Source organism: Cricetulus griseus, chromosome 9 (genome assembly GCF_003668045.3).
Source record: "Cricetulus griseus strain 17A/GY chromosome 9, alternate assembly CriGri-PICRH-1.0, whole genome shotgun sequence".
Classification (NCBI taxonomy): domain Eukaryota; kingdom Metazoa; phylum Chordata; class Mammalia; order Rodentia; family Cricetidae; genus Cricetulus; species Cricetulus griseus.
In genome coordinates, this window is record NC_048602.1 from 10890362 (window position 1) to 10902460 (window position 12099).

The following is a 12099-nucleotide window of genomic DNA, read 5'->3' on the forward strand; positions in this document are numbered from 1 at the left end:
CACACACACACAACACACACACACACTGAAGAATCGAAATAAAGTTTTTAAAAGTAACCAAAGTGAGAGTGTGGCTTTTTTTTTTTTTTTTTTTTTTTTTTTTTTTTTTTTTTTTTTTTGCGTTTTTTCAGAGACAGGGTTTTCTCTGTGTTGCTTTGCGAGCCTGTCCTGGCACTCCACCAAAAGTGGAAGAGTGTGGCTTTTTTTTTTTTTTTTTTTTTTTTTTTTTTTTTTTTTTTTTTTTTTTTTTTGGTTTTTCGAGACAGGGTTTCTCTGTGTTGCTTTGGAGCCTGTCCTGGCACTCACTCTGTAGACCAGGCTGGCCTCGAACTCACAGAGATCCACCTGCCTCTGCTTCCCGAGTGCTGGGATTAAAGGCGTGAGCCACCAACGCCCAGAGAGTGTGGCTTTTTGCTTACATTTCCCACACTGCTCAGGCCAGTGCTTCTGAGTTTGTGTGTTGATTTCCAGATAGGATCTCTTTGTACAGCCCAAGCTGTAAAAGTTCTACACCCTCCTAATCCAGCCTCCTGGGTGTTGGGATTCCGGGCATGTCCCCTTGCCCCGTAAGCCCCTGGGACTTTAACTGACAGGTGGACAAGTCACCAGTGGGTCAAGGGATCTGAGTGGTGTCACAATCAAAATCCCTTTAAAACCTGAGTGGGATCAGAAGATGCCAGAATGTGGGCCTGTAGGAAGGGCACTGGCTTGTGCCACTCCCAGACCCACGTGGGCAGCATGGGAGCCAAGGCAGACGTGTATGGCTGCCTCGCTTGCTCTTTCTTCTCTTTTTCATTCAGTCTTTGGCAGTGAACCTGGGGCCTCACACGGGCTAGACTGTGTTCTACGTCTTAACTGAATGCCAGCTCTCTCCACGTTTCATTTTACGACAGGAACTTACATCTTAGATCACCGCACCATGGACTCACTATGTAGCCTAAAACGAACCCGACCCTTCCGCCTCCACCTCCAGAGTGTTGGGGTGACAGGTGCGGCTGCCATGCTGGGTTTGGAACCAAGGGCTCTACACATGCCGGGAAGGTGCTCTCCAGCTGAGCAGCAGCCTCAGTCCTGCTGCAACTCTGCACCCTCCTGCTCAGCGTTTCACTATGCAGTCCTGGCTGTCCTGGCACTCGCTCTGTTGATCAGGCTGGTCTCGAACTCACAGAGATCTGCCTGCCTCTGCCTCCCAGGTGCTGGGATTAAAGGTGTGCGCCAATGCTGGGTTTTGTATCAGGGTCTCATGAAGGGCCCCATGAAGATGAGTGGTGGCCTGTCATGCCAGCACTCGGAGGCAAAGGCAAGAGGACAGCTGCAAGTCAAAGGCCAGCCTAGAAGAGCTGAGTGTGATCACACACGCCTTTAATCCCAGCAATCAGGAGGCAGAGGCAGGCAGATCTCTGTGAGTTCGAGGCCAGCCTGGGCTACAAAACAGAGAAACCTTAACCCAAACCACACACACACACACACACACACACACAAAGGCAAGCCTGGGCTACATAGCAAATTCCAGATGATCCAGGAGTACATAGAGATCCACCAAGAGAGAGCGAGAGTAAGAGAGTTCTGTTAGCCATCCCATGAGGGTCCCTGTCACAGTAACTAAACCAATGCTACCCTATGAGACAAAGGTTGTGACTTAAAGGATTTAAGGAATCTGGAGTCAAAAGCCACTTTGCACTGAGCTCTGTTTGCAGCCACAGCCTTGTCTGTGCCCTTGGATCTGAGGAGCAGTTCTCCAACCTGAGTGTGGCCTCCCAGAGTGTGGACAGCCCTGACTGGGTCAAAACCCCTCCCGACTCCTCCCTGGCAGCCAAGGTCAGGGGGCCTCACCTGAAGCACCAGTGAGTCCAGGGCCACCCTGCGAATTTCCGGGACTGGGTATGGAGCGAAGGCATCGTAGTCAGACTCAGCATAGAGGCGGTAGCAGACGCCGGGGCCCGTGCGGCCCGCTCGGCCCTTGCGCTGCTCGGCGCTGGCTTGGCTGATCCAGAATTCCTGCAACCGCTGCAGTTTGGCCTGCGGGTCGTAGCTCATCTCCTTCACCTTCCCTGGGTGGAGAGGAGGTAGGAGTGGGTACTGGGGAGGGTACTGAGTGTGTGCGGCATCGCCAAGAAGAGCTAGACACCCACTCAACCCTACCTGCCACTCTGCCACACTCCTGAGAGAGGGACTGTGGTGGGGTGGACACCGGGGGACACTGAAGGGCTGCTTGGGCTCCACAGCTCAATTCCACCTTCGGCCTGCAGTGGCCTGGGCCTCTGTGGCCACATCTGTGCCTCTCTCGCTATGCCTACATCTCTCTCAGGTCTCTAGGCCTGCCCCAGCATCCTGCTCACTTACGGTTTCATTTCCTCATTTGTGCACAGCCAGCGGGGGGACAGAGTGTGCCTGGCAAACACTGGTCCCCAGCCTTTCAGAGGTGGACAGACGGGGAGTGTTTGGGTTACTGCCATGTGAAGTGGAAAGCAGGGCCTCACCCGTCCTCCACCCCTTTTGCTTCCTGGCCCTGAGCGAGCTGTCTTGCTGTCTCCATCACAGAAGCACCAGGGTCACTAGACCCTGGACAGAAGCCATGAGCCAGGGCACATCTCTGTAGAAGCGATGAGGCAAGGTCTGCCATGTAGAAGGCTGGCTAACACGCATGTCCCTTTTTCCCTTTTTCCCTGACCTTTGCTCCTTTAGATGGTCGGTCACCCCAAACTAAGTAAGTAAGCGCCTATGTCCTGACTAAGTAAGCACCTACTCTGTGCAGGCACAAGCGTAGTCACAGGCTCTGGGGAGACAGCCATAAGCAAGCAAAGGCCCCGGTCTCCCAGGACCTCGTGCACTGCCACGCAGCCACCTTCTATCTTGCCACACTCTACAGCCTCCAGATCAAGAGTGTACCATGTCTAAACGGATGACATTTAAACAATGTCTTCATGGTATGTGATATTATGGGATGCTTTACCTGCCACGCCACCACTAACTGCTGAGGCCCCTGGGCATACCCACAGGTGCCCACACACCCAAGAGAACCGACTCACTCCTTCTTGCAACCTAAGGATGTGGTTGTTACTATTTCCATCTCACAAAAGTGTCAATGACAAGACCCCACTGGCCAGCTCTGATGTATCTTAGCAACCATGCTAGGCTGACTTGCCAGTGAATATTCCAGTTGGGAACACATAAAATAAACGGAGTCGCAGATTTAAAATATAATTCTGCCCCCCCCCAACAGTGGAAGAAGGGGTTGATTACTAGGTGTGAGCGCTTGTGCAAGCCATGAAACTAGAGGAGAGAGTCAGGACTCGGCAGGCAGAGCAGTAAAGTCCGAAGGCCCTGGGGCAGAGAGATGTAAGCTTGGAATGTCTGAGGGACACTGGGATGTTGCCTGGGCTCCAGAGCTCAGCACCACCTCCGCCCCGCAGTGGTCTGGGACCCTGTGGCCACATCCGTGACCCTGTGGCCACATCCGTGCCTGCGTTTCTCACGGGTCCTCACGGTGCTGCACGGGCACTGAGTGCCGTCCCTACCAGAGTCCACTACAAAGCGGATCCCGTCGATGGTGACCGAGGTCTCTGCAATGTTGGTGGACAGGATGCACTTCCGTACACCAGCTGGAGCAACATCAAACACCTGGGGCAAGGAAGGCGGTCACATGAGGAGCTGACTCGGCCCCGATGGACGTGCTGGCTCAGTGTTCTTCTGGGTATTCCAGGAATACTTCACCCACGCACTCAAACAGCCTCAGCGCCCTCCCTGGCGCCCACCTCACCCTCTGTACCCCGCCTGAGCCACCCTAGGCTCTCTCCCTCAGCTCCTCGGCCCTTTAACATCTTAAATGCCCCTTGACTCCTTCGCCATCCCCAAGCCCTGGCCCCTACTCCAGGCCCCTCCATCTCTACCCTCAGCCCACGGAGCTGCTCTCTGGCCTCCAGGTTCCAGTCAAACTCACTCTAACCCCCGCCCCGCCCCACGTCCCCACACTGTTCAGCCTGGCTCCCCAGGGTATTTGGGACAAATTTAGGCACTACACTTGAGTCTTCTGGGGCCCTGTAGTCCAGCCCCACCCGTCAGCCCCATCTCTCCTGACTTCTTCAGGCTTTCACCAAGGCCACTTTTGCAGAAGCCCTTCTCTAGGCTAGGCATGATGGCTAAGAGCAACAGCCATGGCCACATTCAGTCTGCCGCGTGTCTTTATAAATAAAATTTCCCTGGAACTCGGTGAGGGAGCCTGTGGCTTACACACCTGAAAGCAGAACCCTCTGGCCTTTTGTGGAAAATGTACTGTCTCCTGGTTAAGATCCCCAGGGCCAAATCTCCTGGATTTACAGGCTGCTTGGCCATTTGATGGTTGTAACCCCACCCAAGCCCACTGACCTGGGTCTGGGGGGTATAGCCAGTGCTGTGCGTAGGCACACTTGGTGCCTGGCCTACAGACTCCAACCAGCCCTGCCTGGGAGGCTGCCTGCAGTACCTTGTCTTGGTCGGCCACAGAGAGCGCGCTGTGCAGCGGCAGCACCACCCAGCGCTGGGTGAGGCTGGCATAGGCCTGGGCGGCGTCCAGCACCGTGCTGATCTCTGCCATGCCGCTGAGGAAGACAAGGAGGTCACCCCGCTCCTCAGGGGGGTACTTATTGTCGATGGCCTCCAGCACTCTCAGGAAAGGCCGTGGGTCCAGCCTCTCTGACTTGGACGCTGTCTGCTCTGCCTCCTGCGGCTGGTACACCACCTGTGAGAGAGAGCCAGTGCGGGAACACACGGTCACTCTGGGGCGGCGATGCGGCAGGGACCGTGTGCTCACAGTGGGGAGGAGGGGACACACAGCACAAGTGGTTGGCAGGTGACACGTTCAAGGTGGGCAACTTTTGGAGGAGATGGTGAGATCAAAGAGCAGTGAGGTAACGAGAAGGCTTCCAAGCGCTGGCCTTGGCAGCGCTGCAGGTTTTAAAATCTAGGTGCTGACGACAGACATGTATTAACTGGACGACAGCACATATGCTCTTACAGAATCACACCCTGAATAAGCAAAGGAGTGGGGCCTGTGAGGAACCCACGCAGGACACAGTAGGAAGCGTCCTCGTGGGCATGCAAAACGACAAACTCCCAGCTACAATGAAGTCCTGCCCGAGCATCTGACTATGCTGCAGACGAGGACAGACGCTTACTACACAATCTGGAGTGCCCCAGCGGGAGGAGGACACCTCTGACACATACATAGAAGGAGGGGTGCAGTTCGAGGTCCTACGATGACAGTCCCTGCCCTGCAAGGTGGTAGAGCTGTGAGGAAGGAGGAGCTGGAGTCCCTGAAGGACCACACGGAGCAGAGCAGCCTTCTGCCTGGGAAGGGACCCTAGCCTCACCCAGTCCCCTGCTTTAGCAGCCATGACAGGCTGCAGAAAAGACCCCGCAACGTACACTTGCCTGGCCTTGCCCGACACCCTCCATGAGGCAAGGAATCAATCAGAAGTTAGCTGGGGGGGGGGTGCTCTGGACACACTTTCCCGGCTCTCTGGGTGTGCTTTATGGTAAAAGTGGCATAACATTGACTGCAGAGCATAGCAACTGCCCTGGGAAGGCCTATAGGCCATAGCAACCAGTTGACCAATCAACACAGGACAGGTCACCCAATCCCGGAAGTGCACCAATCCTGAGACTGTTGCGTACCCCCTAGACACACCCCTTGCACACCCCAATAAATTCCCCGCCTCACAGTTTCCCGGGGTCCTTCTCATTCCACCCGCCATGGTGAACAGTTAAGTTATGGCAGTTAACTTGTTAATAATAAAAGACTCTCTGCTTTTGCATCGGAATGGGTCTCTTGGTGATTTGGGGGTTCAGAATTTGGGCACAACACCTGGAAGGGCTGGACTTCCCAGAAGAAAAATACGGGTCGGAATGCTCAGGGACCAGGTGCTTTAACGGGTCTGTCTGCGGCTGTAGGCTGCAGACAGAGACGGGAAAGGGCAGTGGGGACCAGAGGCAGGGAAGCCAGGGCTCACCGTGATGTGGAAAAGCCGCCCAGGCACCTGCACCACGGGAGCCTGGCTGAAGTAGCTGGAGAAGAGAGAGATGTTGATGGTAGCCGACATGAGGATGACCTTGAGGTCAGGCCGCCGGGGCAGCAGGCGACGCAGGACGCCCAGCAGGAAGTCATTGTGCAGGTGCCGCTCGTGGACCTCGTCCACGATCAGGACCTGGTACTGGGGCAGGGTGGGCTCGCGCTGGATCTGGCGTAGGAGCAGCCCCACCGTCAGAAACACGATCTTGGTGGCCGCCGAGCGTGTGCTTTCAAAGCGGATCTGGTAGCCAACCTGGGGTGGGAGGGAGGAGAGTGTGAGGTCAGGCAGGCGGGGGACACAAGGAAGAGCCTTGGCACCAGAGATCCTCCCTGTCTGAGGCAAAGCCATGTCTGTGCGGCAGCCTCGAGTCCTGTGGGCTTGGGGTGGAATCAGAGCTCTGCTATGAGGCCGTTTACCTAGGCACACAAGGCCACCCTAGAGCCCGGATTTCCTACCCTGGAAGCACAAGCCACAGAATCAGAATTTTCTAATGGCTGCGAGGAAATAAGTTGGATGCTTCCATCTGTCTGGCTGTTAGGGTTGCTATACTGGATAATGCTAGCGCCGCTGTCATTTGGACCTGTACACGCGGAGATGCAGATGAGAGTTCTGGAATCATCTCTGAGTCCGTGCCTAAGTGGTAACTGTAATGCATACATATGGCCATGAGGGCTATCAACTCATTCCCTGGTGTCTCATTGGAAAACCTGGTGTGCTCACCTGGGAGCCATACTGACTGAGGCTCTCAAAGCCAACCCGCTTGGCCAGTGAGATGCAGGCGATTCTCCGGGGCTGAGTGCATGCCACGTGGCTGAAGCCGGCAGCCAGCAGGTACTGGGGGACCTGAGTAGATTTGCCGCAGCCCGTGTCACCGGCCACCACCACCACCTGGTGATCCTTCAGCGTCTGCAGGATGCGGTTCCCATATTGGGCGATGGGAAGTGCCGCCCGCTCCCGCTGCAGCTTGGCGAGCCGCCCAAAAGCCTGCTTCTGCGCGAAGTCCAGGTAGTGGAGCAGCGCCCGACGGAATTCCGACGCTCTCTCCGGGGGCAGACACCTGCCCGACCCCTGACAGCTCCGAGTGTCTGCTGGGCGGAGGAGGATGGAGAGATTGATGCGGTAGCGTGGGTCGTAAGTGCGAGGGAGGTCAGCTAGAGCAGGGGGGATGCCGCGTTTGGGGTGGCCAGCGCCCTTCTCCTCCTTCCTAGGGGCCTTGAGGTGCTGGAATCTCTGCAGGCGTTCAAAGAATGCCCAGAACTTCTGGCATTCCTCAGAACCACGACGGATGTAGTCCTCATCACGGAAGAAGGCGTCTTCCAAGAGGCGACGCGTCTCGGGACAATTCCAGTCCCATTTCTCTGCGGCCTCTTCTTCCCTGGGAGCTCGATGGTGACGCCGGTCTCGGTCTAGGTGATCCCTCCCCTCCCTCGTCCCGGGAGGAGGAGGCATGGTTCCTATCACAGTGCGGTCAGGAGTAGTGCCCCTGCTTCTGCTCGCTTACACCAAGCGTCTTTACCTACACCCCATGCTCCATCTCCAGGAAGGGAACTCCCCTTTCCTTGTACGGGAGCACGATGGATGGCAAGGTGGGTAGCCAGGGGCCTGGAGGAGCTGGGGACACACGAGGTGCCTCATGGCTTCCGTAGTGATCTCTGAGGAGGAGAAAGGTTCATCCTGGACTGCCAGGTCCTGGATGCTTGGAGAAGAAAAGAGAAGACATCCATTCACTTTTCCAACATGGGTTAGAAGCCTGCTGTTCTTCAAGCACGGGACTAGGAAGGCGAGGTTGTGAACGCAACTACATCTGGTGTCTGTTGGGCCTCACAACACTGAATGGAAACCCTTGAAATTGAATTTTTTTTTTAAATTGAATTTAACTGAAACGGAATTTGAAAATGAAAGCGAGGGATTGGCTTTGCCTGCCTGGCACATGCCATCCTTTGGTAAGTTTCCACCTTCCTTCAGAGAACAGCCCATCACAGCCACATGGCTCTGGTGGGTTGGGCGAACCACCAACGCCTGGCCAGTCGTGGTCCTCTTTCTCCCCTTTTAATCAGTGATTGGTTAGAAGAATGGACACATGAGCCAATCAGGTCCCCACTCTGGAACTTACACTTGGTTGCTAGGAGAGAGGACCTCTCCTTTTTATTTTTTATCTGTTCTACCTAAACAAGTTGGGTTAAACCTGAACCCATTGGGAGTCGCTCAGGGGCCTCAGTCTTTCCTAGACATGTACCTTAGATGATAACCTCATATAGACATAATGGACACACACAGGGAGGGACACCGCAAGAGAGACGTGGGAGACGCCTGATCACATCGTTAGTGTTCAAGGCTTAGCTGCTGTCAACCCTCCACATCTTGCCTAGGTAAGAAAATGCCTTTTCTTCCCCTACAGTGCTGAGATAAGAGTCCGAAGGCTCACACATGCTAAGCAAGCGCTCTACTACCGAGGCACACCACCATCCCACAAAATGCCATTTTGGTTAAAGTTGGGATCTTGTTTTCTCTCAGTTGAAAAAAAAAAAAAACATAATAAAGCACATATGGCTGCTGGCTGTCCTAGCACTCGCTCTGTAGACCAGGCTGGTCTTGAACTCACAGAGACCCGTCTGCCTCTGCCTCCCGAGTGCTGAGATTAAAGGTGTGTGCCACCACTGCCTGGCTCATGCTTCTTTTTCTTAATAATTTATTCTTTTATGTACACTAGTGTTTTGCTTGCATATATGTCTGTGTGAGGGTGTCAGATCTTGGAGTTACAGAAGGTTGTGAGCTGCCATGTGGGTGCTGGGAATTGAACCTGGGTCCTCTGAAGAGCAGTCACTGCTCTTAACATCTAAGCCATCTCTCCAGCCCTCATTCTTCCTTCTTTCTTTCTTTCTTTCTTTTTTTTTTTTGGGGGGGGGGTTGAGACAGGGTTTCTCTGTGGTTTTGGAGGATGTCCTGGAACTAGCTCTTGTAGACCAGGCTGGTCTCGAACTCACAGAGATCCTTCCTGTCTCTGCCTCCCGAGTGCTGAGGTTAAAGTTGTGCACCACCAATGCCCGGCCTCATTCTTCCTTCTTAAAAGGGTTTCTCAGACCAGTGAGATGGCTCAGTGGGTAAAGGCATTTGAACTTGAGTTTGAGTCTTGGTATCCATGTAAAAGAAAAGATCTCTCTCTCTCTCTCTCTCTCTCTCTCTCTCTCTCTCTCTCTCTCTCTCTCTCTCTTTTCCCCCAACCACTCAAATAAAATGTAATAAGGGGGGCTGCTTATGATTATAAAAGGAATCACACACTTCCTTGGTTAAGAACCTATCGACAAATAATCAAGTCTGAATCTGACCATTTGCCACCATGAGCAAATAAATTTATTTAAAGTGGTTTTATGGGGCAATAGCCATCAAATATCAAAACACTGGCAAAGAAGCCAAAAAGAAGAAACTATTACTCAAATTCGATGTTTTCTCCCCGAATCAATGGGGCGCGGGGGGGGGGGGGGCAATTACACAAAAGACCACAAATCATCTCCTGATGGCATTAGTCTTGAGACTCGGCCTACAGTCTCAAGAATCCAGAGGTTTGCTTTATGCAGTCACGGGCGTGGGAGGGTAGGGACCTAGTCCCGTCCTAGGAACTATTGGAGCTACACTTTAGTTTCCGGTGAGGAAGACCTTGTGAAGTGGTAGGGTTGATTCCCCTAGACAGACCCCGGGCACAGCAGCAGAGTACATCACTTTTTTTGTTTCTCTGTGTAGCTTTGGAGCCTGTCCTGGCACTCGTTCTGGAGATCAGGCTGGCCTCGACCTCCAGAGATCCGCCTGCCTCTGCCTCCTGAATGCGCCACCACTGCCTGGCTAACTTTCTTTTTTCTTAAGCCTATTTATTTATTTATTTGGAGACAAGCGTCTTCCTACGTAGTCTGGGTTGGCCTTTAACTCACAATCCTGCTTCAGCCTCCTGTGCTCAGATTCCACACCTGGTCCCTGGCCCTCCGTTTACGTCTACAACGCTCCACCCAATACCTTATCTCCCAGGGGTCTCTTTCTCTGTGTGTGTGTGCTGTGTTGTGTGTGTGCTGTGTTGTGTGTTGTTTGTGTGCTGTGTTGTGTGTTTGTGTGTGTGTGCTGTGTTGTGTGTTGTTTGTGTGCTGTGTTGTGTATTGTTTGTGTGTGTGCTGTGTTGTGTGTTGTTTGTGTGTGTGCTGTGTTGTGTGTTGTTTGTGTATGTGCTGTGTTGTGTGTGCTGTGTTGTATTTTGTGTTTGTGTGTGTTTGTGTTGTGTTTGTGTTCGTGTGTGCTGTGTTGTGTGTTGTTTGTGTGTGTGCTGTGTGTGTGTTGTTTGTGTGCTGTTATGTGTTTGTGCTGTGCTGTGTTGTGTGTGTGTGCTGTGTTGTGTGTGTGTGCTGTGTGTGTGTTGTTTGTGTGCTGTGTTATGTGTTTGTGCTGTGCTGTGTTGTGTGTGTTGTGTGTGTGCTGTGTGTGTACTGTGTTGTGTGTGTTGTGTGTGTACTGTGTTGTGTGTGTGTTGTGTGTGTACTGTGTTGTGTGTGTTGTGTGTGTACTGTGTTGTGTGTGTTGTGTGTGTACTGTGTTGTGTGTGTGTTGTGTGTGTACTGTGTTGTGTGTGTACTGTGTTGTGTGTGTGTGTGTGTGCTGTGTTGTGTGTGTACTGTGTTGTGTGTTGTGTGTGTACTGTGTTGTGTGTGTTGTGTGTGTACTGTGTTGTGTGTTGTGTGTGTACTGTGTTGTGTGTGTACTGTGTTGTGTGTGTGTTGTGTGCTGTGTTGTGTGTGTACTGTGTTGTGTGAGTGTTGTGTGCTGTGTTTGTATTGTGTGTGTGTGGTCTCAACCACGCACGCACACACGTGTGTTCTCGTTCTCTTTCTCGAACGCCATTCCCACTCTGTCTAACTAAGGTAAGCACGCGGCGGGAGAAAGGCGAAGTTGGGGTGCGTTCCTCGTCCTCCAGAACGAGTCACCCCAAACTGCAGGGTCGTTTCAAACTCCGTTTTCCCTCAGCGTGGTCCTCCCGTCATCACCCCGGGATCACCGGGGATCACCCCATCATCACCCCGGGGTCACCCCGTCATCACCCCGGGGTCACCCCATCATCTCCCCAGGATCACCCCGTCATCACCCCATCATCACCCCGGATCACCCCGGGATCACCCCATCACGCCCGCCCGGGACCCCCGGGGATCTGTTCGCGGCCCCCACTGCTCTCAGCTCCGGGCCTCTCTCGGGGCCGCCGGAGCTCCCGGGCCCGGCCTGCTGGCACCCCCCGTCCTCACCCCGGGGCCCCCGGCCGCCCGGGGGGGAGCAGAGCCACCCTAAACCGTCCCGCGGGCCGCACGGCCGCCACGCAGCCGCCCCGCACGCACGCACGCCCCGCCCCTTACCTCAGACGCCGCGGCGGCGGACGCCCCTACTTCCGGTCCCTACAGCGCGACCTGGCCTCTCTGTGCAAAGGAGCCAATAGGGAGCGAGGGGCGGGCCAATGCACACGCTGCGCCTGCGTACAAAGCGCTCATTGGGCGCCGCGCTTCAGGCAGCGTCTTGGGCGAGTTGGCGCCCTCTACAGGCCGGAGGAGGAGTTACAGGTAACTGCCTGGGCCTGGCCCTTGCTCTCCCCCCAGCTGTTTGTTTGCACCTCGGGATTTCGGGAAAGCAAGGTTTGGTGCTAGCAAGGGAGCTCAGGCACTATTGAAACAGCCCAGTGGCGGGACGCCGTAGTGAACTTGGGAGGCAAAGGCAGGAGGATCACTGTGAGTTGAAGGCCAGCCTGAAATATATATATATATATATATATTTATGTGTGTGTTCCAAGTTAATGAAACATTCATGTGGTCACTCTTCTAATATTACTCACTAATAAGTACTCAGATCTGACGCCAGCACCCTGAAGTCAGGGGCCCATCTGTGCTGGTCGGTCTTGTGTCCCTCAAAGCCTGCTTGCTACAAAGCCACAGATATTGGATTAATGAGTGAATGGGTGAAGAAAGACTCCAGAGAAAACTACTCAGTACTCCTAGATGGATCAACCACTGGGGAACCGAGCCTCAGTTTCCCC

The 12099-nt window shown here is 54.0% G+C and overlaps 1 protein-coding gene across 1 annotated transcript; it reads right to left on the reverse strand.

Annotated features, from left to right (window-relative positions):
• Positions 1–1587: 1587 nt before the first annotated feature.
• LOC118237688 (probable ATP-dependent RNA helicase DHX34) lies at positions 1588–11563 on the reverse strand. The gene is made up of 6 exons (XM_027431051.2): positions 11429–11563; positions 6768–7743; positions 5988–6299; positions 4463–4717; positions 3519–3621; positions 1588–2051 (listed from the first exon to the last, which is right to left on the reverse strand). The coding sequence occupies exons 2-6, from the start codon at positions 7494–7496 to the stop codon at positions 1603–1605; spliced, it is 1848 nt and encodes a 615-aa protein (XP_027286852.1). The 5' UTR covers positions 7497–7743; positions 11429–11563; the 3' UTR covers positions 1588–1602.
• Positions 11564–12099: the final 536 nt, after the last annotated feature.